The sequence below is a fragment of the Ixodes scapularis genome, unplaced genomic scaffold, assembly GCF_016920785.2.
Source record: "Ixodes scapularis isolate PalLabHiFi unplaced genomic scaffold, ASM1692078v2 PGA_scaffold1__304_contigs__length_218370807, whole genome shotgun sequence".
Classification (NCBI taxonomy): Eukaryota; Metazoa; Arthropoda; class Arachnida; order Ixodida; family Ixodidae; genus Ixodes; species Ixodes scapularis.
Window position 1 is genome coordinate 95445726 of NW_024609846.1, and position 25630 is coordinate 95471355.

At 44.2% G+C, this 25630-nt stretch overlaps 1 protein-coding gene across 1 annotated transcript; it reads left to right on the forward strand.

The window, feature by feature from the left end:
• Nucleotides 1–3412: 3412 nt before the first annotated feature.
• LOC121835959 (pulmonary surfactant-associated protein A-like) lies at nt 3413–25495 on the forward strand. The gene is made up of 4 exons (XM_042290545.1): nt 3413–3515; nt 6129–6178; nt 16549–16642; nt 25266–25495. The coding sequence occupies exons 1-4, from the start codon at nt 3413–3415 to the stop codon at nt 25493–25495; spliced, it is 477 nt and encodes a 158-aa protein (XP_042146479.1).
• The last annotated feature ends 135 nt before the right edge of the window (nt 25496–25630 follow it).

Consider the following 25630-nt stretch of genomic DNA (forward strand, 5'->3'; position numbering starts at 1 on the left):
CTTCGTCATCAGAAAGGAAGGCTATCATGAGTGTCGATTGTCGAACCATCATGTTGTCCCAAAGGTGAATGCAAGGAAAAGCATGAACTAAAGTGACCTGAAAAAATATCTGCAACCTTCTGACTTGAGGAATAGTAAACGGAATTGCCATGCAAAGTAATTCCTCTCTGCAACGCGCGAGACCCTCGTGACGTCACGTGCGACGTCATAATGGGAAACCTCCCATAATGCAACGCGTGGGTCACGAGTGAGACCCGCGCGTTGTATCATGAGACGTTTTTCATAATGCAACGCGCGTGACCCTTGTGACGTCACTCGTGACGTCGCATGTGACGTCATTATAGGAGACGTCCCATAATGCAACGCGCTGGTCACGAGTTAGATCCGCGCGTTGCATCATAGGACGTTTCCCATAATGCACCGCGCGGTTACGCCGACAACGACGGCGACGCCGCTCAAACCGGAAACGGGCGCCTAAGAGCTGCGCGGTAAGAAATGTTTTTGCCAACTACATCAACAAAAAAAAAGAAGCGAGGATCCGCGTCCTCCGCCCTCCCCGCTTCCGCCGGTTTGGGTGAAGAGGACGGCGACTTTGACCAACTGTTTCGCACAATTGAATTTTTTATTGCCAATATATTTTCTTTTGTTACGGTTATATCCCGCCTCTTGAAGCAGAGAACACGTGAAAGTATTGATATTAGTGTTATCAGTGGCCCTAAAAGGGTAAAACGGCGTATAGAAAGCTATTAAAAAAAAAAAAGGAAAGGAAAGACAAACATTTTTTCTCAGAATATTAAGAGTTTTATTGTCTGTTTGTTTGTTTGTTTGTTTGTCAGGGGTGCAGTGTACGAGCCTCTGAGCCTGCTTAATGCCCACCAAACTTTCAGCAACATAACTGAATAGATAAACTTAGCCTTAAGACAGTACATTTCGGGGGTCCTGCGTCGATTCCAGAATCACCGCGCATTTCCAGTGAGAGAGAACGAGGTTCCTGTTGCTTTACCTTTTTGCCAATGCTGTTGACTACTAAACAATTTGTTAAGGGCGGCATGTGTGAGTGCACACTACGTGGATAATCTCTCTTTACGCAGGTAGTCCAGGTATGTTTGGACTTCCTGGACTGCCGGGTCTTAAAGGACCGGAAGGGCCACCTGGGCTCCCCGGTCCTCCCGGTATCACAGGTCCTACGGGCGTCGGCATACAAGGTATAGCTCGATGACTGTTCTTAAATTGTTCCTCACTATTTACACAGTCCTCTAATCCACTGATTCTCAAATGGGGGTCCTCTCAAGTGGGGGTCCGCGGACCCTTTGGGATCCGCGAAGGCATTCGAGGGGTCTGCGAAGTCCTGCCTCGTCAGTCAAGCCCGGCAAAAAAAAAAAAAAAAAAGTCGTTTTTTTACCAGGTCGAGAAGAAATGTTTCAGTTTGGGGCGAGTTTCCTCGTGTGTACGTCAATAAGAAAGGTGTACTTTACACTAGCCCTTAGTTAAATGCATATTAAACCATTATAATATTTACTCTATACCTTTCCCCTCCCCTCACCACGAACGGGGACCTCCATCGTCCCCGCCGATCCACAAGGGGTCCGCGAAACATCGACGGTTGAGAACTACTGCTGTAATCTATACAACTTCCTCGTTTATTTCCATGGTTATATCACTCTAAGTTAGAGTGTACCTTTTTTGCACCTTCGGGGCTTCTTCAACAAATCTCCGCATTAATAAATAAAAAAAAAACATTTGTAAATAAACTGGTGCGCCCCTAGCGGCGCCCATGCGCGATGGAGTGGGGACAAGACGGGTGGCGGCTCCCACCAACAAACCATTTGGACGCAAAGTTGTTGGCGTCGGTGTGAGTCCCCGTACTCCCTTTTTACGTTGGCATTACTGATTCTACATCTTCCTAGCAACGTCTGATGACTTTCGTGGCCTCGGCAAAGTGAACAATATTTTGTTAGACTGCAAAACGTAGTGTGAATAATGTAGATTACATTCCGCGTCCACGCCGCAAAATGATGGTGCAGCCTGATTCACATGATGAAATTCTGCTCGCTATTTTCAATCGCAACATCGCTCGGGTTAAGGCCCCTATTAGCAGTTGCGTTTGAGAGCGTTCGAGTGCGTTTGAATGCTTTGCGACTGCGCGAGAAACCAGGACACCCCTGCTTCTTATGTGGCTTGTCAAGCTATTCCTTGAATTGAATTCCACGCTTCATACGAAGCACAGATGCGTCGGCGACTCACTTTCGTTTCTCGACGCACAGTCAAATGCACTCAAGCTCTCTCAAACGTAATTGTGCGTGGAAGCCTTTACAAAAAAAAAAAAAAAAAAAGAACGTGGACGGTAATTGTAATGCGTAACGTCGATACTGAAAAACGCATACAAAATCGGACTATGTGAATCAGGCAAAACAAGTCGGTGATCGTCACAGGTAAGAATGATCAACATCTTCTTGTATCTACTGTTTATACGGAGCCTATTTGCCCCAAACAACTTTCAATACAAAAAGTATTTTGATTCGTGCACTTACTTTTAATCGCAATTACCGCGTCAACAGCGGTTAGTCTTTGGTGTGGTCTAGGGCCCATCGTCATTTTGACGAGCAGACAGTAGTTTGACGGAGCAGACGACAGTTTGAACGAGCGGACGACAATTTGAAGGTGAATGCACACTGAACGTGGTACAGGAGGTCCGGAACAACTTTGAAATGGCTGACCAACTACACCAACGTTACGCCGACAACGACGGCGACGCCGCTCAAACCGGAAACGGGCGCCTAAGAGCTGCGCTGTAAGAATTTAGAAATGTTTTTGCCAACTACATCAACAAAAAAAAAAGAAGCGAGGATCCGCGTCCTCCGCCCTCCCCGCTTCCGCCGGTTTGGGTGAAGAGGACGGCGACTTTGACCAACTGTTTCGCACAATTGAATTTTTTATTGCCAATATATTTTCTTTTGTTACGGTTATATCCCGCCTCTTGAAGCAGAGAACACGTGAAAGTATTGATATTAGTGTTATCAGTGGCCCTAAAAGGGTAAAACGGCGTATAGAAAGCTATTAAAAAAAAAAAGGAAAGGAAAGACAAACATTTTTTCTCAGAATATTAAGAGTTTTATTGTCTGTTTGTTTGTTTGTTTGTTTGTCAGGGGTGCAGTGTACGAGCCTCTGAGCCTGCTTAATGCCCACCAAACTTTCAGCAACATAACTGAATAGATAAACTTAGCCTTAAGACAGTACATTTCGGGGGTCCTGCGTCGATTCCAGAATCACCGCGCATTTCCAGTGAGAGAGAACGAGGTTCCTGTTGCTTTACCTTTTTGCCAATGCTGTTGACTACTAAACAATTTGTTAAAGGCGGCATGTGTGAGTGCACACTACGTGGATAATCTCTCTTTACGCAGGTAGTCCAGGTATGGATGGACTTCCTGGACTACCGGGTCTTGAAGGACCGCAAGGGCCACCTGGGCTCCCCGGTCCTCCCGGTATCACAGGTCCTACGGGCGTCGGCATACAAGGTATAGCTCGATGACTGTTCTTAAATTGTTCCTCACTATTTACACAGTCCTCTAATCCACTGATTCTCAAATGGGGGTCCTCTCAAATGGGGGTCCGCGGACCCTTTGGGATCCGCGAAGGCATTCGAGGGGTCTGCGAAGTCCTGCCTCGTCAGTCAAGCCCGGCAAAAAAAAAAAAAAAAGTCGTTTTTTTACCAGGTCGAGAAGAAATGTTTCAGTTTGGGGCGAGTTTCCTCGTGTGTACGTCAATAAGAAAGGTGTACTTTACACTAGCCCTTAGTTAAATGCATATTAAACCATTATAATATTTACTCTATACCTTTCCCCTCCCCTCACCACGAACGGGGACCTCCATCGTCCCCGCCGATCCACAAGGGGTCCGCGAAACATCGACGGTTGAGAACTACTGCTGTAATCTATACAACTTCCTCGTTTATTTCCATGGTTATATCACTCTAAGTTAGAGTGTACCTTTTTTGCACCTTCGGGGCTTCTTCAACAAATCTCCGCATTAATAAAAAAAAAAAAAAACATTTGTAAATAAACTGGTGCGCCCCTAGCGGCGCCCATGCGCGATGGAGTGGGGACAAGACGGGTGGCGGCTCCCACCAACAAACCATTTGGACGCAAAGTTGTTGGCGTCGGTGTGAGTCCCCGTACTCCCTTTTTACGTTGGCATTACTGATTCTACATCTTCCTAGCAACGTCTGATGACTTTCGTGGCCTCGGCAAAGTGAACAATATTTTGTTAGACTGCAAAACGTAGTGTGAATAATGTAGATTACATTCCGCGTCCACGCCGCAAAATGATGGTGCAGCCTGATTCACATGATGAAATTCTGCTCGCTATTTTCAATCGCAACATCGCTCGGGTTAAGGACCCTATTAACAGTTGCGTTTGAGAGCGTTCGAGAGCGTTTGAATGCGTTGCGACTGCGCGAGAAACCAGGACACCCCTGCTTCTTATGTGGCGTGTCAAGCTATTCCTTGAATTGAATTCCACGCTTCATACGAAGCACAGATGCGTCGGCGACTCACTTTCGTTTCTCGGCGCACTGTCAAATGCACTCAAGCTCTCTCAAACGCAATTGTGCGTGGAAGCCTTTACAAAAAAAAAAAAAAAAAAAAAAAAAAACGTGGACGGTAACTGTAATGCGTAACGTCGATACTGAAAAACGCATACAAAATCGGACTATGTGAATCAGGCAAAATAAGTCGGTGATCGTAACAGGTAACAATGATCAACATCCTCTTGTATCTACTGTTTACACCGAGCCTGTTTGCCCCAAACAACTTTCAGAACAAAAATTATTTTGATTCCTGCACTTACTTTTTATCGCAATTACCGCGTCAACTGCGCTTAGCCTTTGGCGTGGTCTAGGGCCAATCGTCATTTTAAGTTTGACCGAGCAGACGACAGTTTGGACGAGCGGACGACAATTTGAACGTGAATACACACTGAACGTGGTACAGGAGGTCCGTACCAACTTTGAAATGGTTGACCAACCACACGCTGTATAAATATCCACACAACCCCAATTATTATTGAGGTCCGGACCACTTGACGGATTTTTGCCTTTTTGTAACAACAATAGAAAAAAATCTTACGACCACATGTCTCCGTGAATTTAGCCCAAGGTGTTTCCTGCACACGCAGTCGTGGTCCGACGGCGTCTAGTTTCTCCTTTTACGGCACCTGTTTCCGTTCTTGGTCAAGCCGGGCAGGCAGAAAGCACGTGAAAAATTATCTTGACACTTTACCTAGCTCCTTTGGTGCAGCGCCAGCCGGGCCGTTTTGATAAAAAAGGCAGGTTTTAGACGGGTTTCTTCCAAAATAACACAGCAATGCCCGGCCCGCATGATGTTTACCGCCCACATTCATGACCGGAAGTTCACTCGAAGCGCAACAGCCACGGTGCGACGTAGAGAAGTTTGGTTGGCGTATTGCAGGGGCGTATAAAGTTTTAACATCTTAGTCAAACATGTCGTAACAGAACAAGCGTACTAGGATAAGAAACAAAGACGTGGTCATCCTGAAAACTCAGGTCTTTTTATTGTGTTTTTAATATTCAGCATGGTGAAAAAATAATTGTAGGACTATATCTGGATGAACAAAATGGTTCACGCCGGTTTCTTATCTGCGAGTAATGTGGTAATCTCAACTGATTGAGAAACGGCAGATGCTACCTTCGATACAGGCATTTGGCTTTGTGGTTTATTTTACAACGAAGCAAGGGGCATAAAAGAGAACGCAGAGAAATAGGCATTTGAGGCACCTGCAGAGCATCGTCCTCTCGGTACTCTTCTGACGAATAAAAAAGTGTATAAGAAAGTAGAGCTGTGTCAAAGCTCGTTTTGTTTTGATGGAAACGAGGGCGCATATAGAAATAGTCTTGTCATCTGTGGTTGTTATAAACTTTTTTTTTCGTGTTCAGACAGTTGAATCAATTCGTTAAATTGAGAATTCTGGTATAAAGAAAGCTTTGCAAAATATAGGTTCCGACCATATAACACATTTTGTTTAAAAAAAAGAAAATCTCTGGCATGTTTATGGTTGCGACGCGAGTTATATTTCTTGACAATAATGCGCATTATCTGCTGCTTCCAACGCAGGAACGGCCGTCCCTGGCACGGATTCGTTCACCAGTCATCAAGACACAGTGGTGAGTGAAGGGCACGGTCATTTACTTGTCTGATGGCGTGCCTGTGCAGTTTCTTCAACTTCTGCTTTGTAGACTGATGCAAACCACAATAGTGTGCTTCAACTTTAGCCATATTAATATATATGATAGAATTCTTACGTTTCTTTTTGTCTTTTATCCAACAAACATAAGGTCCAGTTAAAAAAAATAAGCTAAATGTATTACCATATTTTCAGTATGCATTCATGACTTAGTGTTCTATTGATCGATACTTTCGCGCTTAAAGATGACCGAATATTATCTTTTTCTAATGAAGTTGAAACTTTATGGCATGCATTTATAACGCTTACTTGGAATTTGTTATGAGCCTGTAAGAAACTGATGGTTATTTTACACCACATCTTTAACGCACACATCAGCTTGTCTACACGGTGTCCACATTATTTTAAGCCCTCGTCAAATTGCGGCATCATTAGCTGGAATAGACCATTTGAAGAAATTTACAACCACCAGTGAGCATACCGAGTTTCTATAATAGGGTCTTTTCAAAAGTGCGTGCCGTCTACACTCTGTTCACCTATATTTTGGGTGCAAATTGTTGGTTGTAATGGCATTTATGACACACAAATTTGTTATCAGTTACGCTGTCCTCGGCAAGATCGTGTCCAAACTTTATTAAATCAAAATATAAATATTGCGTACCGCAACCTCTATAGTACGCGTTTTTGGAAACTCGCTTCGTGACGTCACATTACTTGCCCTGCCAGGCAGGCCGGCTTGGGCAGAACCTCTGCCCTGTCTAGGCTAGGGGGAGCAAGCTGCCGCCCGTTACATTGGGCATAGCCGCTAGCCACCCATCCAACCTCGGCCCATTCCGTGTTCGTCAAGCGTGCTCGTACCTGCTCGTACCTCGAGCTCGGTCCTCTGTTGAGATATGGCGACACGCGGCAACAACAGCAGTAGCAGCTAAAGCCGCTCTATCCTGGGAAAATTGGCGCCATTCATTGTTACGGAAATGCTCGAGACACGTGGCGCGTGCCACTTCTGGGAACTGAAGCCCCTGGGAACAACATCGCGTCTGAAATCTAGCTCAGTGCTGCGCTGTGCAGCCATGATCTTCCCAAGGGCTGCACGTTGCACGTGTCTCGAGCATCGGTGTACCTTGCGCTACTTTTGAAACATCAAGGGGCTTTAGCAGCAGCGGCAGTAGAATGCCGTCTGATTAAGAGCCCGAGCATGTACCAAGGAAGAGGCAAAGTGCTGCCGTACACCTGCGACCCGTCCGCGTTGTCGTCGTCGTAGTCACAGCGCATGCTCAAAACGATGCTCGAGGACAACTTCCTCTGGCAGTTCAGAAGATGCGAACGCCGCGCGAGCACAGCTGAGCACAGCACATGTAGTCATGAACATTCCAACCCAATATCGTTTAATGACCCCTTTAAAGGGACACTGACAGGGTATTCATTTTTCTTTGAACATACCCTGTAAGAGTCCAACTACCCAGAACATGATTTGCGGCTCGAAATTTGTTTCCTTTCAGCCCGAAAACAGCCGTTCAAGAATTGGCCGGCTCCAGCCGCGCTCACTCTCTTTCCCATGGTCACGTGGCGTTTAAACTATGTATGCGAAATACAATCGAAGCCGTGCGTCGTCTAAGGCAGACATTTATTATTAAAAATATAAAAGAATATGAATTCCATTTTTGTAGCCTCCAAAAAGCTGCGCAGGGTGTTTTCAGATAAGATCGAACAACCATGTCCGGTGAAAATTTCTAATTTTGATGAAAAAACTATATTTTGCTGACTCCATGCCCACGCGAATAAAACCAGTCCTTGTTTTGGTAAAAGAAAATTTGTCTCTACGACGAAAATTTGCAAGCACCCTTTCAGTCACGCGCGCGTTTTGCGTATCGCGCGATGTTGGCACTTTGGGCGGCTTCCCCCAAAACACTTTTCTGGTTACGAGTTTAGAAATATTTAAGACACAGGAAGTATTGACAAAAGTATTAATCACCATGTATTAGGGTCGTTATTTTGAGAAACGAAATCGCAAACAAGGCACATTGCGCAATAACGCTCTGGATTAAAGATTTTTTTTCTTTGGATCTATAAAAGCTAAGGTTTTCATACTTTGCCACTGTGTTTCCCGGTATATAGTTAATCTTTCCGTGAAATATTGTTGTCCTGGTTAGCAGGAAAAACTTACAAGAATCGCTCACACAGGGGCATTTAACTAAATATGCATTATTTTGAAAATCATTTTTAAAGGCCATTTTTAATATTCTTTAAATTATCCAAGATTAACGCTTAATATCTACTAACAAAGTGCAAAAACATAATGCAATATTGGTGTGGGTTTGAAGTTACAAAGCAAGAACTATGATCGAATCGACGTTAACGTGGTTGCCATAAATGGGGCATGCATATACCCGTTCTTAACCATTTGATTCTTATTAAAAGGCGTAAAAATGCTACGGGGTGGTAAGGCAAGGTCCAATTGACAGCACAGAGGTGGACGGTAGTTTTGAAGGAAGAATTCCTAATACATTTTCGTACAAACGACCTCAAAATGCCCATGGGCCGGAGCGATCGAGAGGCGCCTCTCTGTAACAGGCTTCGCGGTGCCTTCTTCAACAGCCGGCGTGTGGCGCCTCTGTCTACGCGACGTATGAAGGAAGTAACCGCAGTGACTTTGCAAACAGATCAGCCTAAAACCTTAGCGGTAACATGATATGGGAGGTAGGGCGCGGCAGAACCTGAACCTGCGCCTTTGAGCGCCAATAGATACACCACCGTCGCAACGCGTAGAAAATGAAGCTACTAAAAAAAGAAGTCTAATTGATTGAGATGGTCTGTTTTGGGCCTTTTCAGGTAGGATCGAACGACCATGTCCGGGGTCAACTTTTTTTTTTTAATTTACCAGAAGATGTATATTTTACTTGTGCAACCGCAAAAACATATTTGAAACTTTTTTTGTGGAAAATAAAATTCCAGTTGAAAAACAAAAATCACAAAGTCGCCGTCGATGTACGCGCACGTTTTTGCGACTTGCGTGATACCGTTCCTTTGGATATCTATATAAAAAAAAAGCTGTTGTCGCCTTAGGTTTAATATTTTTTTGTACAGTAAGTGTGCATAGAATAAAAGGAGGTAAACGTGTATTATCGATTACAAAGCAATTCATAGCTTTACGAATCCGTATCTTAAAAACCTGGAAATTCAAACTTTTTAACATGATCTGGACGCGTTTGTGCAATATACGGATAAATTGTTATTAAAATTGAAAACAATAACCTTTAAAAAATACACCGAATTGTAGACAGGTTAACGATTTTGCAATAATTGCAAACTCGGTTTAAAATGAAGGCCATGTTAATTTTTCTTCTACTTTTCACAGAGAAAGGCTCATGAGACGTTTCTACGCATTGAAGTTACGCGCTTTCCGTCCCTATCCTCGAACATGTGTTATCTCGTAGCTGAGCACAAAACCATCGGAACCTTCAACGGGCAACAATTCCTCTAAAGCCGCAGCCAGAGCCCCATATACTGGGAGAGTTTGGCAATCTTTTGAAGATTCCGACAGTCCAACAACCACAGCTGGAAGTAAGGGAACAAAGAGGTGACACCTTGGCTCCGCCATTTTGTGTTATCGAATTTTGAACCCACTCTAAATTAGGCACGCAAGGTATGCTGTGACTAGGGATGCCGCGAACTTTTTTCGAATCAAAGTTTCGATGATCGAATCAAGCGGTTCGAAAGGTTCGAAAGATTTCGATTTTTCGATTTGTCTATATCGTAAAATTCGACGGAGGTCGAATTTTCGAACTTGTTAAGCTAAGAAGTTCGACGCTTTTCGAACCGTCGAACTTATTACGCTAAAAATTCGATCTTTTTCGAACTTTCGAACTTATTGCGCTGCAAGGGTCGATGCTTGTCGAACTTTCGAACTTGACTGACCAAAAAATTCGATAAATTTCGAACTTTCGAACTTATTTATCAAGAGAATTCGAAAAGTTTCGAACTTTCGATTTCTGAAAAGTCAGAAGTTCGACGACTTCGAACTTTTAGGGTAAAAGTTCGACGTTCGTCGAACTTCGAAAGACCGGCGGACGGTTTCATTTGATTTCAAGTAGTGGGGTACATTCGTAATTTTTTTTTCTCGAACTTTTACACGCGGTGCTGCGTTCCTTACGAAAGACAATGTCGTTTATTTCAATGTTCTGGCATGCTTAGGTTTAAAGAAATAAATCCCCGAAGGGGCGAGGAAGGACGACGGGTTTTTGACGATTATCGTTTGTGCCAGATTTGAACCACGCTGCAGCCGGAGCTATTCATGGTAGATATGTTATACTTTTTTTAAGAATGATCTATGTATAGCCTAGGTAAGTGCCGTCTTAAGATGTGATTATTGTTATTCAACGTGAGTTTCGAAGAAATGTCCAAACATGTATCTGCATGCAATTATGACCTAAACTTGATATTTATTTTCGTCTAAGTTGTTTGAGGTATTGCATTTAAATTAACACCACAGACAGTACATATCATTGCCATCTGCAGAATACAAAATAATATATTTATTGTTTTTTTCACATTAAGGAATAAATAAACTGATGGGAGAAGATTTCTAGTAGTGTTCAAGTTCAGCACGTCATTAAAAGAAAACTTTTTTTTTTTCGCTTCACGTTCCTGGGACGTGTTTCTTTTAGTCTGTACACATTTTGGTAAAAGAAACTTGTTTCGAAGTTCTGAACCTCTGAATATGCAAGAATAGAACACTTCGGACGAATTCTTGATAGTTTTTTTTTTCTCCTGCTTTTTATTCCCGCATTTATTCTTTTTTTTTTTTTCTTTTGTTACTATCGGCACAGGTGTTTAGGTTGAAAAGACAGCTTTGAACTTCCGAACCACAAAGCATGTGACGAGCAGTGCCTTCTGGCAACCAGTTTCTAACAATGACCATCTACGCAACCTTTTATGCAGTGAAGAGCGACATTAGCTATACATATGCATAAATAATTTCAGATTAAAATAAGCTCGACCACGCCCTCTTTCCCCGTATTGTTTTCTTTAACAGTCCGAAATACGTGCAAGGGGGAGAGGGAGGCTGAAACCCCCCGTCCCCCCTCCCCCCGCTACCCTCTTCCCCCCGTTCCCGCTACCCTCTTTCCCTCCGTTTTTCCTCTTCCGACGCCACTTGTATGGTAGAACACTCCTCGACCTCGAGTTGCGTCGGCTTTCGTGCTTTTTGCGAGGCGATTCCGCCATCCCAGAAAATAAACCTCCAGGACAATTATAAACTTCACCGGATCGGATTACTACCAGCGTGCAAGGGGTAGCGAGCTAGTTTGCCAGGTCGCTTCAAGGTTTTTCTGAGCCTCAACCTCCTGCTCGCCCCTGGCCGTTTCGAACTGGAAGAGTCTCGTCGTAAAATAGTGTGTTCGTGCAATCACTACTGCGTGATGCAGGTTAACCCCCCCCCCCGGGGGCTGGCGGTCACAATTCTGCAATGGCAAATATTCTAGCACGTCCGGGACACTCGTCGTCTCATTTAATTGCCTGACCAACTTCGCAGAATCTAGATATGACACCCTAACGTTTCTAAACTTGATTTTCTGAAAACCAGTGAGTCGTGAAAACGTTATTTGAAACTGAAACTGTGGAGAAACTTGAAAATCGGACTTCGAACTTTGAAAACTTGGATTAGAAAGAAATTCAAAATCTTCGAAGTTTTCTTTTTTTTTTTTTTTTTGAATTTAGCGTTAAAGGGATACTAAAGCGAAACTTGAAATACACCTATTATGGTCAGAAATAGGTTCAATATGATCAATGATATTCATAAATCATAATCGCGCGTTTGTATTTTGAACGGATGGCTATATTTTTCACCCTAATGGGCCCGATTGGGCGCGCGCTCAAAAATCGGCCATCGGAGAGCGCGATGCGTCTTGGGATATTGGGCGCATTCGTGACGTCACTTGTGCCGGTCGGGAAAGGCTACGGCGTGAATGTTGTGGTTACGAGCGTTGCCACTTGGTGGAGCGTCGACGATTTACGACCTGTGACAACGTGGCCGTTTGAGATGTGCAAGGGCTGCACGCACGCTGCACCACGGCAAGTCGGCAACCACGGCAGCACTGACAAAACCAGCTCTGAGGCCGGATTCTCAAAGCGAATTCACGACGAAAAAAGTGCGTACGACAAATTTGAGAGAAAACCCGTGCTCTCGAAACGAAATTGTCGTAACCTTTGCGCAGGTTACGACAGAATCCTACGACAGCTCCGAAGCTGTCTTACGCACTTTTTACGATCAAATCAACAAGGCCGACAGCGTCGCTCAGTTACTTGGTATCGGCCACCAACGGATATTTATTTTTCTTCGTGCTCTTCTCGTGCGTCCCGACTTCAACCAGCAAGAAAAAAGGAAGGAGTACTTAAAACAGACCACGACGATCAAGAACGCAGGATCCACAAACACACGAGAAGAGCTACAACGGCCACGATTCTGCCGACCGAGCGAGCTCGGCAGAATATAGTAGGCCTAGCAGCAACATCGACTCGGCGCACCGTTGCTCCGGCGGTCCTTGGCCAAGACCGTCTGTCCATGACCGGCTGGCCTGCTGAATGGAATATGCCCGCGCGACCCTTGTGGACCCTAACCGGATGAGTAGTTTGATCGCTGAACTAAATTTCAGAGGTCAATATTTTCCCCTTGTCATCTCGATCTCCTTGCTTTCCGAGACAGCGGTGACGAACGCTGTCGTCGAAAAGGGACTCTCATTGATTCTATCTCCTTGTTCTGTGTGATATAGAGCTCAAATAAACGCCATACGGATTAGCTTGGCAACTCGGTATGTACACTCTGTTATTAGTATGCCATTTTTATTCTGACTCGACGCTAGGTCAGTGTCGAGCTATAGCAGTTCGTGGGAGCTACGCGATGTCGGTCTAACCTTTCTTTGCCGAGTGTCATGTCAGTACCGAGTTGCAATCGTAAAAGATCGGTCCAGAAGCGCTTACCGAAACGCGGTCTAACAGAGCGAATCCAGCACTTCGATCAAACGCGCGTGTCCGCTCCGAGTGTGAACAGGTATTTGGCATTTGCGTGGCTCTTGCTGACACCCTCGTAGTTCAAACATATCCTTTTTAACGTCGGCTTGCAGCTCGCGACTCGCAGCAACTAATACCGGCCGTGCCAGAAGCATGCTCGGGCCGTGTCGTGCAAAGAGCCGCAACGAGAACGAGCTCACTGTGGCCAACTACGCTTTGGCTTTCTCCGCCAAGGCTTTGCAAACGCGTTCAGGCCTAGGCGAATTCTGCCGGCACGCCGTATTGCCGCAGAACGGCGCTGCTATTTTGGCACAAGTGATGTCACGAGAACTTCCCCCCATCCACCAAATGAGAATTTGAAATCGTTTAATTATGTTTAAAATTAGTTCTCCTGTGTTTTACAGCGCAATATTTATATTTCCGAGGTGGTGCCTGTCCCTAGCCCATATTTATGCAACAAGATCGGCGCTAAAATTTCGTTTCAATACCTCTTCAAAAGAGAATCGAAACCTTCGAACCTTTCGAACTTTATGCAAAAAGGAATTCGAAAACTTCGAATTGTTCGAACTTTATGTCTATAAAAATTCGAAGCGTTCGAAGTTTTCGAATTCTTTTTACAAAGAATTTCGAAATCTTCGAATTTATCGAACCTGAAGTAAAAAATATTCGAAATATTCGAATTCGAAATTTTAGAAACCGTGAAAGCTTCGAAATTTTCGAATTCGAAACTCCGCTGTGGACAAAAGTTGCGAATTTTTCGAAATCGAACCTCGATCGGTACGAAAATATCGAAATTTTTCGAAATCGAACCTCAGTTCGCTTCGCAAATATCGAAACCTTTCGAAATCGAACCTAGGGTGGTTCGCGACATCCCTAGCTGTGACCCGCCATTGCAATAAAAGTGTTTATCACTTATGTAAGTGTTTTTGGCGCTGCACACAGTGTCAGCAGCTCAAGATTACTTATCTGCTACGACCTCTTAGAATTATGAGCTTGAACTTATTCCTTTTAGAGCGCAGCTCTTAGGCGCCCGTTTCCGGCTTGAGCGGCGTCGGCGTCGCCGTCGCCGTCGGCGTAACCGTGCGGTGCATTATGGGTAAATTTCCCTGCTAAATCTAGAGGAAAAATTTCCCCGCTAAATCTAGCGGGAAAATTTTGGTCACGTGACCTGGGGAGTCACGTGACTCCTCGCCAGGGTCACGTGACACCCCCGGGTCACGTGACCCTTTCCCCTATGTCACGTGACCCCCCCTCCGAGAACACGTGGCCCTCAGTACCCTTCCCTCCTCCTCCTCAAGAGCTGCGCGCCAATTCGGCGTTACAGGGAGTTGTAAACGGCTTTCACTTTTTTATTTTTCGTGAAAAGTAAATTTTAAATTACTTTGAATACTAATTAGGTCCCAAAAAATGACCACCGCTAAAATTCAGTGCCGTTACGGGCGCCATCTAGGAGAGGCACTGCGGACCCCTGACCTCAGTCACCAAAGTAATTTTTGTTCGAGAAAGCCTCATTTTGTTTAAACCCAAAATAAATAAAGCCTATTTGTAAGTTACGGTTTTGGAGATCAATAAAGGGTGGTCAGTACTTGAATATAGCGACCAATTGCATGCATAACAAAATGTCAGAGTACAAGAAACTGTGTCTAGAAAACAACTACTAACCACACCTTTGGACTGCGCGTGTAAGTAGAGTGGCAAAAGCAAAATCCATCATTTGGTGTTATCGCAATGTTCGCTTGTTCTAGCGGGCGGCAAGGTCGCCTATCGGCCGTACTCTCCGAGTATATAGGGCTCTGGCCGCCGCCACACTGCATGGTCATACACCGCGTATAAACGACACTGCGTTCGCTGCAGACATAATGACATAATTTTCTGTGGACACGCCTAAGCACATTTGAAGCATGTTTTCTTCTAAGATGTCGGCAGACAGGCCTTGTAGGACCAAAGTGGCGGTACCGTTATCCCAGGAAAAAGGAAATGCGTTAATGCCTGCAAACTGTTCTTTGTATATGATATGTGTCTGTGGCTTTAGAGTGTCCCTCCATTGCTCCTTTTCGAGAGCGCCGCCAGTTTTATTTAATGCACCGTTCATCTCATCCTTTTTTTTACGTAAATAAACTCCGTGAATATGGCCAAGAAAAAAAAAACAAGAGTGATTTAATTTGGTAACGGAGAATGTGGTAGATTTCAAATGGATAGGATGGCGCTGCTTCCAGACGCACTATACACGGCATTGCATTCTTATAGAATTCCCAGTTAGCCTTGAAAAAAAAATAATTAAGCGTGACCGGTTGTGGAGCAACTGTGCGAAAAGCACCGCCGGCCACACACACAGAAAAACGCACACGCACACCAATAGAATCAGAAGGAGCAGGAGGGAGGACTACGAGGCGCATCGAGAAGACTGGTCAGTCGCGAAAGCTTCGAAAATAGCCAGAAGAAAAAAGTTGAAACAGTTCAGAAAAAGGACGTGGCGATGTTTACACGGCGTCGCGTGCCTGTAGGGCTGCTTATGGAGGAAAGCCCGATTCAGGTTGTTGTGCGATTTTGCTCGCAAATACGCTGTTGCGACGGCGCGTGCCGCTGCTTCCTCCACGCTTTTTTGTTTTTTGCCACATGGGAGACGTCCCAACTCTGAAATCGCAAGTAAAATCGCACCATGTCAATCAGACATTAGCGTCCGCTGCGTTCATAAATTAAAATAAGTGTAATTTTTTTTTTTTTTGCATCCGGTACCGTATTTTTTTTTTCCATATTACAGGGTTTGTTGTCGCTTACACCCATTCCATTTATTAACAATATAAACGGTGGCCAGCGTTTACCCGCCTTGCGCATAGCTTTATCGAATCAAGTTTCCTTCTACGACGTGTCATCAATCGGCTCTTTGGTGGATGGCGGCGCTAATTCTGGTGAATGGTGTCCCGTGCGCTAGTCTCAGCCTTGCTTGTCATTATGGTGCAACGCAGTATGCTAAATGATTATATATATATATATATATCCTGACGAAGCCGAGTCTCTCGGCGAAACTGTCTAATACATGCAATAAACTCCTAGCGTAGCAACTCGGCAAGTACGGATCACTGACTTATTACATTCTCCCGGTCCATTGTTCTCAAACTACTCTGCCTCACCTTTATATATATATATATATTGTTTATCATCAAGATCTATCTATAGTATATACATAACCTTTTGTTTTCTTCTTGGATAACGACTTTTAAGTACAAAAAGACTCCTTCGTCGGTCGTTATTAGTAAAAACGTGGCTTATTTATACAACTAATTTAAATTTGTTTCTTGATTTAGAGGAAACTAACCATTTTCTCTCTTTTTTTGCTCGCTACAGACTTTGCTCGAGACTATCTCCAAGTTGTCCAGTGATCTGGCAGACCTGGATGAACGAGTGGACAAGCTAGAACGTGCTCTGAGAAGAATTTCCGGTGCGTTCTTCGCTTCCTTTCCTTCGGTCTTATACTTTGGAATAGAACCAGCCTCCTTAGCACGCCCACCATTCCTCTATGTACTCCAAGGAGGATAGGAAGCTTCTGGAAGTGACATGACGCCCTCAGAGGCGAAGCCACAAGTGGGCACAGAGGGACACGCCCTCGACGATGACGAAAACATCTGCGGTTTTGGTCATCAGTTTGCAGTCATGTCCCTCCACACTTCTGGCTTCACCTCTGGTGCCGTCGTGTCACCTCCAGAAGCTTGCTATCCTCTATGATGTACTCTATGTAGCGCCATCTTTATGTTTTGTGTGTCTCTCGAGCCACACAGTCACACATGGTACTGCCTGCATCGTACAAAAGACGCGGTTTGCAGACATTATGACAGGATTACATATCTGCGAACACGTCTCAAGCATATGCGAAACATGCTTGCTTCGTACCCATGCGTGCAGACAAAGTATTTGCATGATCAATCTGACGCCGTATACAAGAAAAAAGCAAGCCTCAGTCTGCCGACTGTCTCTTGTATTATGCATTAGCAGTGTCACGGGTTGCTTAAGTGTAAGTGGAACGTTGACTGGCGATCTGAGCTTGCTCTTATGACAAGTCCTTGCTGAGGAATGGTCGTCCAGCACCTATCACTCTTTTCGTTGTTTCTCTCTTGGAGTGAGTCGCGAAAACAGCAGCGCGGACTCGGAGGAGCTGTTTCCGGCTACTGAATTTGCGTGTTTTCTTCTAAAGCTCGCACATACCAAGAAAATAACAAATTATTCTGAAAAAAAGATTGGCAGTGACCTTTACCTTCGAAGTCCTATATAATGCATAAAATGCAGTATTAGGAGAGATTTCTTTTTCTTATTTTTTTTCCAACTGTTTGCTATACATTATATAGTCGTTCCACCCCTATACTTTTATCTATCAATTTTAGGGAAGCTGAATTGGCGTGCCACGTGACCAGGAAGGTTGTAGAAGGGTAGTGGAAGGGAGGCAGCTGGGGCGGGGAGAGGGTATCTAGGACGAGGAGGAGAAAGATTAGTAGAAGGAGGGAGAGGGAAGAGAGGAAAGAAAAATGAATAAACTGAACTGGTGTATTACATAGCGTTAGTACAATAAACGCTAGAGGCTCAGCTGGCGCTGGTGTCTACGGGACTTCCGGTTGCAAATTGAAGCAGACAGCATGCAGTCTACTTTTCCAGTCTTCCTGTGTATTCCTATGGGAAAACGCGCGTGAATTTTGTCTCGAAAAATAACGTGAATAACTTTTGTTATTTCGGTTGCACCGGATAGTATGTACCTTTATTAATATTGTGAAAGAGTAATTGCTTTAGTTACAGCGTTTTTCCTTTACTACTGAACGAGTGTAAACTTCGCTATATTTCAGGCCCAAACCTCTGTTCCATGGCAGGTATGTAGAAACAAGCGACGATTCTAAGCAAAATAACGATCGAAAGGAATGTGGAGTGTGTTCAAAGTTCGCCAGCATTTCGTTGGTGCTTATATATATTGCTAATTTGCCTGTCCTCTCACTATATGAAAATGACCCCGACGTGCGTTTTTACGAGTGGTTAAAAAAACGTTCGAAACGTAAAGAATAAAGTACATGGGCTACGAAAGCTGTGGTTTATTATTTATTTATTTATTTGGTGATACTGCCAGCCTTCTGTAGAACGCCCAGGCAGGAGGTATACAAAAACAATATTCAAGAACAAGCGGAAGCAGTACAAACAAGCAGACAGAGTTACTACTCAACAAAGTGCGAGAGTAGGGCATCACTAAATGTATCTATGGATCTCAAATTTACAACACCTTCAGGAAGCTTATTCCACTCACACGTGGTTCTAAGAAAAAAGGATGCTTTAAACAAAGTGGTTCGACACAATGGTTCGACAAGTGTTAATTGGTGTTTGCCTCGCGTGGGCCTTGTTTCGTTAAACGAAGTGTAATCACAGAGATGCAGTCGCAAATTACCTTGTATCATATTATAAAGAAACTTCAGCCGTTCTTTTTTTCTCCGGGTTCCTAAATCACTCAATCCCGATCTTGGATACAAATCTGAAACGGATGACATAAAACCATAACGGTTGTACACAAACCGCAATGCTTTTTTCGCACAGTCTCTAACATATCGATTGACACCTTTGTATGAGGGTCCCATACAATACATGCATATTCTAGCATTGGTCTTATGATGGTCTTTAAGCAGTCAGTTTCGTTTCATAAGAACAGAGGTTAATATTTCGTTTCAAAAACCAGAGCTTCCGCATTGCTTTACGAGCTATAAACTCAATATGTGCACCCCATGACAAATCAGAGGTAATTAAAACTCCGAGGTATTGATATTGCTTAACATTTTCTAGCGGTACTCCATTGATAGAATATGTAAAAAGCAAAGGGTTTTTCTTCCGCGTCACGTTCAATTGAACGCACATTTTACAGTTCAGAACCATATTCTATTTTATGCACCATGCATGAACCAAAGATAGACAATAATTTAATTCTTCTTGATCAGACGGGTTGTTTACCTTAGCAAATAAAACACAATCGTCAGCAAAGAATCGACTTTGTACATGGGGGTGTTGTATCTTTAAATCGTTAATAAAAATTAAAAACAAAAGCGGCCCAAGGACCGAGCCCTGGGGCACGCCCGATAAAACGGGTGACTTGGGGGAAAAAACAGAGTCAACACTAACACACTGCGCACGGTTAGTAAGATAGGAATCGAGCCATCGTAATATGTTCTCGTTACTGATGATGAAGCGTAACTTATGCAGTAGTTTGTCATGCGAGACGCGATCAAACGCTTTTGCAAAATCTAAAAAGATAACATCTGTCTGTCCGCCGATATCAACGACAACCGCAAGTTCGTGTTTCGCATGAACAAGTTGTGTTACAGAAGAAAAACCCCGTCTAAATCCATGCTGTTCGTCCTGAAAAAACATACTGTCCTCAAAACATGTTATAAGATGTTTGAATACGAAGTGTTCAAGAACTTTACTGGCTGTACACAAAAGTGAAACAGGTCTGTAGTTTTCGACGCATTGACTGTCACCCGATTTAAATATTGGTATCACCCTAGCCTTTTTCCATTCATCAGGCACGTCTCCCGTATTGAGACTGTGGCAATAAATCAAATGCAAAAACTTTGCCGACCATTCAGCATATCTAAACAAAAAAACATTCGGAATGTCGTCGGGACCGTGGCTCTTCCTAACATCAAGGTTAAGGAGGGCCGCAAAAACTCCCTCTTCAGTAATGCTGATGTCCGGAATCACTATTCTAGAACTCTCATAACTTGGAACTATTCCCGTTTCCACAGTAAATATAGACGTGAAGTACTCGTTGGAAGCATTTGAAATTAACTGTTTGTAATTTGTTAGGATATTGCACAGTCTCATGTCCGAGAAAGAACATTTCTTTCGTTTCAAAAACCTCCTAAACTTTCGAAGATCACTAAGCAGATAGTTATGCAAGGTGACGTTAAAAAAACGGTGCTTAGCCTTTTTAACAGACGACCTCATCTGTCTGCGCAAAAACGGTAAAGACGAAATGTTATTCCCGTTACCAAATTGACGAACTCGCCGTATTTTACGCTTCAAATGTAGAATGTCACGTGTAATCCATGGGTTAAACTTTTTCACTCTCCTAATACGGAATGGAACAAACTTCTGAATGCAGTGCTGAACTATACCCCTAAACCGTAACCACAATTCATTGGCAGTACTTGTAACAGGATCATACATATTGTAAAAAAGCGAATAACTTTCCTGCAGAACGTCTAAAGTATCGACATCATCCGCATTGTTAAAGTTACAATACCGCTTAATGTCGACAGTAGTTGATAACTGACAAGCCAACGTTAGAGTGCATACTACTAAAGAGTGATCAGAGATACCTTCGACTATTTCGCACTGGGCACCGTGTCGTGCAATCTTAGAGGAAACAAAAACCATGTCAAGAAGGCTTTCACTGGCATTAGTAACACGCGTCTAACTACGAACGATTTGAGTCATATTGCATGAAAAAGCAATGTCAACCAACAAATGAGAGTGCTGACACTCCCATAGTGGTTGCATATGATCCCAATCAGTATGTGGTAAATTAAAGTCACCCGCTAGTATAACATGAGTGTAACGATGGTAAGATGCAGATATAAAGTCTTGTAATGCCAGCAGGTGTGAAACGCCGGCATGAGGCGGCCGATAAAAAGCACCTACAAGGATTGACGTCGTTGAAAAAATAAGTTTTACCCAAATCATTTCAGCATCGAAAGTACAGCTCACAATAGAGCATGATATGCTATCTTTCACAGCGATAGCCACACCTCCGCCTCTCGAACAACGATCTTTTCGAAAAATTTTGTAACCAGCAGGAAACACCTCATCATTCATCACTTGCTCATTAAGCCAAGTCTCTGTGACGACGACCACTTTTGGTTCCTATGTCAGAAAAACGGCCTCTAGCGCCGTTGCTTTGTTTAGCAGACTACGAGCAGAGCTGGCCAAATTACTCATATTTTGTAATTAAATTACATTACTAATTACTTTGCTGAAAAGAACTGAAATGTAATTAAATTACATTACAAATTACCACAGCCAGAAAGTAATTAATTACCACTACAAATTACTTTTAAAAGTAATGACATTACTTTCGCATTACTTTTGTATACTTTTACAGGCTGCGCCTACGCAGGCACAGCCTGTGTAGGCGCAGTTTCAAACACTGCTGGCGGCTAAATTCTCGTGCTTTCCGCTGCATTTTGTGTTTCATGGTGCATGTATTTTCCCGAGGACATTGGGAAGCATTGTACTACATTTGAAAAAAAAGCAGTAAACTATTTTTGTTGGGTACGCGTGTGACAGAACGAATGCGACTGGAATGTTAGTTGTTGTTGTTTTTTTTTTTGTTTGTTTTCTACGGTAAGTTTTTACGGCGCCGTTCGATTAGCCGCGTGTCAAACGACAAAGCGTTTAGCTGTCGAAATTAATTAACAACAGAAGATAGCCGAAAGGCATGCATTTTTCACGCTCACAAATAACATGTTTACCGATAGACAGAGGAACGCACGCGACTGATCCGTTTCCCACCCCAACCCGGACAACTATTTTTGGAGATGTTTGAGGACCCTACGCGGATTATCTCTGGGAGGGGGGACAAACTATTGTCATTGTTCGCAAAACAGCGTCGAGGACCGTTCCACCAGGGGCCTTAGTTCGACCTACTTCCCCTCCTTCGTTTCCCGAGAATGTCGAGCAGAAAAGCTCGAATGGCAGAAACTTACCAGCCCTATTTCTCACAGTGGAAGATAACACAGAGAGGGTACGCAGCATGCATCAGGAAAAGTAAGCGGACACTTTTAAGAGGGGCCAGAAAACGTCGAATGCAAAACCGCAAAACATAGGTGGAGAATCGCGCTGAGCGGGTTTTTACAGTTCAAAAGAGTGGCAGAAAATGTCTATACTTCGTTTCAGCTTCGGTCCAGACGCAGCCGACGCTACAAGCGCGAGCATGTGGCCCAGAATAGTGCTTGCACTGCACGAGCGCGCGTGCTTGGCAGGGATGCTGAAAGCCCGGAGCTCGCGCTTGTAGCTTTGGCTGCGTCTGGACCGAAGCTGAAACGAAGTATAGCTGATAGCGGGCGCGAGAGTTGCACCAGCCGCATTAGCATCAGCAACATAGCGGCGGCCAAAGAGCGTTTTTTGGAAAGGTGTAGAGGAAAAAGAAAAAGTAAAATAAAAAGAAAAGCGCTCTTGTGCATTGTGGACACAAAAAATATGCCTGGTGCGAAAAAGTAATTAGGTAATTTAATTACAATTACCGTCGCTGGAGTAATTAATTACATTACTAAATTACCTGCTACAAAAAGTAATGAATTACATTACTAATTACTGGAACAGGTAATTAAATTACTGTAATTTCATTACAGTAATTACATTACTGCCAGCTCTGACTACGAGTATTCAAATTTAGGAGCCTAAAGGGGAGGATGCTCCATTTGACTGCGGAGGCATACTATCAAGGCCTGGGGTGTCACTGCTCGGTTTTAGAATGTCAATAAATGGCCTGAACAACGAGCCCGCGGGCCACAACTAAGCATTTAGAATCTTATCGAAATCATTTTCACCTACTGACACATGAAAGGAAGAGTAGCTCTCGTGCTTCGTGGTTAACGTCGTACAAACACAGAACTGTGGACGAACTGCACTGTTCACAATGTCAGCAAAGTCGTCACATGTAGTCGACGGATGCAGACGTGAAACAAAGAGTGCTCGACGCCTAGGAGGCCTAGGAGCGGCAGACAGCTTACTGTTTGCGCCAGTTCCCACAGAAGGCTGAGGCCTGCGCTTGCGTTGAACGGTAATGAAACCATCGGAGCCGTTTTGGTTGCCCTGTGCAGCCGGGCCGAGCGAAGTTACAGCGGAATCGTTGTCTTGCAGATGTGGTTCATTCGGCTGTCCGGAAGACGGCAAAGCGCCCGAGTGATGGGCAGTGCAGGCGTCACCGTTCACCGATGCGGCCGTTGCCCCTCGCGCGAGCACGGGGGTTGTCTTTGCGATTATCTCGCCGACGGAATTGTGGGCTTTGCTTTGCAGCGTTGCTGCGTAGGAAGGCCAGGCTGGTTTCTGCAGCAGACTGTTTCGCAGTAATTCCGTGTTCTTGGCAATTCACTATTATTTCCTATGTTGGGCAGTTTTTATCGCGCACCTGTTCTCTGGCTTCCACCCATTTGCAAAGATTTGGAGCGTGCGGGTGATGATTTGAACACAGAACAAGCATTTTCGCACATATTCATCAGCAGAAAGAATAAAGCAGTACTTATTTATTGCGAAACGGACAGTTATTTTCATTGTCTGCAAGCACAAGGAGTTACTTATCCAGCGTTACTGCGTAGTTCTTGCCGTCTCTCTTGGTTTTCTACTTGTCCTTTGTTCGTTTGCCACGTATATCCCCCATGCTGGACAGCGTCGGCTAAGTGTTCGCGCTAACCGTTTTTCATGCCGCGAATTTCAAATAAAAATGCTGTAAGTGACCAATTATTTCGTCCACGTGACTGAGAAATGTTCAAATGTGCCTAGTACGTACAACTTATTCGTGATATTTGCTCTTATAATCGTGCGCAGCGAGAAAATGCACTCGCTTTTTCCCATAGAAATGCATTACCGGAAGTCAATTTCTGACTGCTTGCTGTCTGCTTCAAAATGCAACAGCACACTAGCGCCACCTGAGCCTCTAGCGTTTATTGTAATAAATTTATGGTGTTGGCCAAAGAAGGGTGAGGGAAGAAAAGCACCAAGGGGAATGGGGAGAGAAATGGAGAAGGGAGGGACGTGGGGAGCACCCTAAGAGGGAGACGGACGGGGAAGAAAGGGAGGGGTAAGGAGAAGAGAAATGGGATGAAGGAACTGGGTGTGTGACGTGATGTATATTTGCCCCCTCGGTTAAATTTAGCGGGGAAGATGGAGTAATGAATAGGTCACGTGACGTCCAAATTCCAGCTATATCTAGCGTGGAAACTGAAATAATGTATGTCCCGTGACGTCAAGTTTTTTGGTAAACTTAGCGGGGAAACTGAATTGACGTATACGTCACGTGTCAATTTTCTTCCTCGGTGTATATGTCACATGGTGTTAGATCACGTGACGTTAATTTCTCCGCTAAATTTAGCGGAAAATGCACGAACGGACTGACGGGCGGACGGGCAGATGGACGGACGGTTCAGAATTTTCGGATGGGCGTTCAGCTCAAAAGCATTTATGTTTTTAAAAAAATTTAGATCTGTAAAACACCGTGCCATACCGACGTTTGTGAGGCCTCTTCGATAAAATTCATCCACACTCCTCCGAGCGGCGTACACCACGTCGACTTTTCTTCGCTTATAGTTTGAACAAAAGCTGCCCGCATCTTTTGGCACAAACTGAAGTTGAACTCGTCCTTCGCATATTTAGCAAATTTGTTCGCCATTCCAAAAAGTATGAGGGAACATTGCAAGCGGTGCACTGCCCCTTTTGTTATGTGCGCTTCAGAGTGCGAAATGCTAGACGTCGGTGACAATGTACCGGGTGTTTCCGTGCACTACTCTCCCGTAAAAAAAATAAAAAAATGTTTAAGTAGGTTAATGAATGAAATGTACTAAAGCGTCAAAAAGTGTGTTTTTAGGTAGCGCATTTATAATTGTAAATTTCACAAGTGTAGGTTTCCGAAGATAAAAAAAAAAAATCTGTCATTTCAGTGCACAGGAATTAAAACGATAACAAGCCGTCTGATTGACGCTGGCACTCCCATGTAGCACTACATAAGGCCAAAAATGTGAAAATTTGTTTGAGATGAACCACCAGAAATTCTATCGAACAGATCCGAGTCTGAATTGTTTCCGCTGTCATTTCTGTGCAGAGAAATAACAAGATTGTTAGAATATGAGTTCTTTTCCCTAGAAACCTACACACATAAAATTTAGATCGGTAGACGCTCCACCTAAACACATCTTTATAAAAATATTTATTGCAACCCGTCCACTGACTTATTTATACACATTTTATTTTACTCCCGAATGGCTCTCGAGAACACCCTGTAGAATCGGTGGATTTTGACGCGTAGTCGCTGCTATCACTCTGTGCAGACTTCCCTGACGACATCCCAAGCGACGACGTGGGTTCCTTTCTCATGGGCAGCGGCTCCGATTTTGCGGCGCCGCGAGAAAAAGGAGAGACTTCAAGCAGGACTTCGGGCCTCCCGCGACGAGACTTCTCCCAGGCGACAGCTGGCGAGGGTCGGACAACGACCGGGGCCTGGACCAATGACTACCGGACGAGTAGCCGAGACCGGAATCATCGACGAAACGGACACTGACTATAGACTATACGGCGAAAAACTGAGAGAGGGGAGCAGATGAGAGCACTTAGGGACGTCGGAACGCCGAACTCTGATTGGAAGCATGGTGGCTAGACGCAAAGGCAGCAAGTCTTTGCGTTTACCCACTATCCT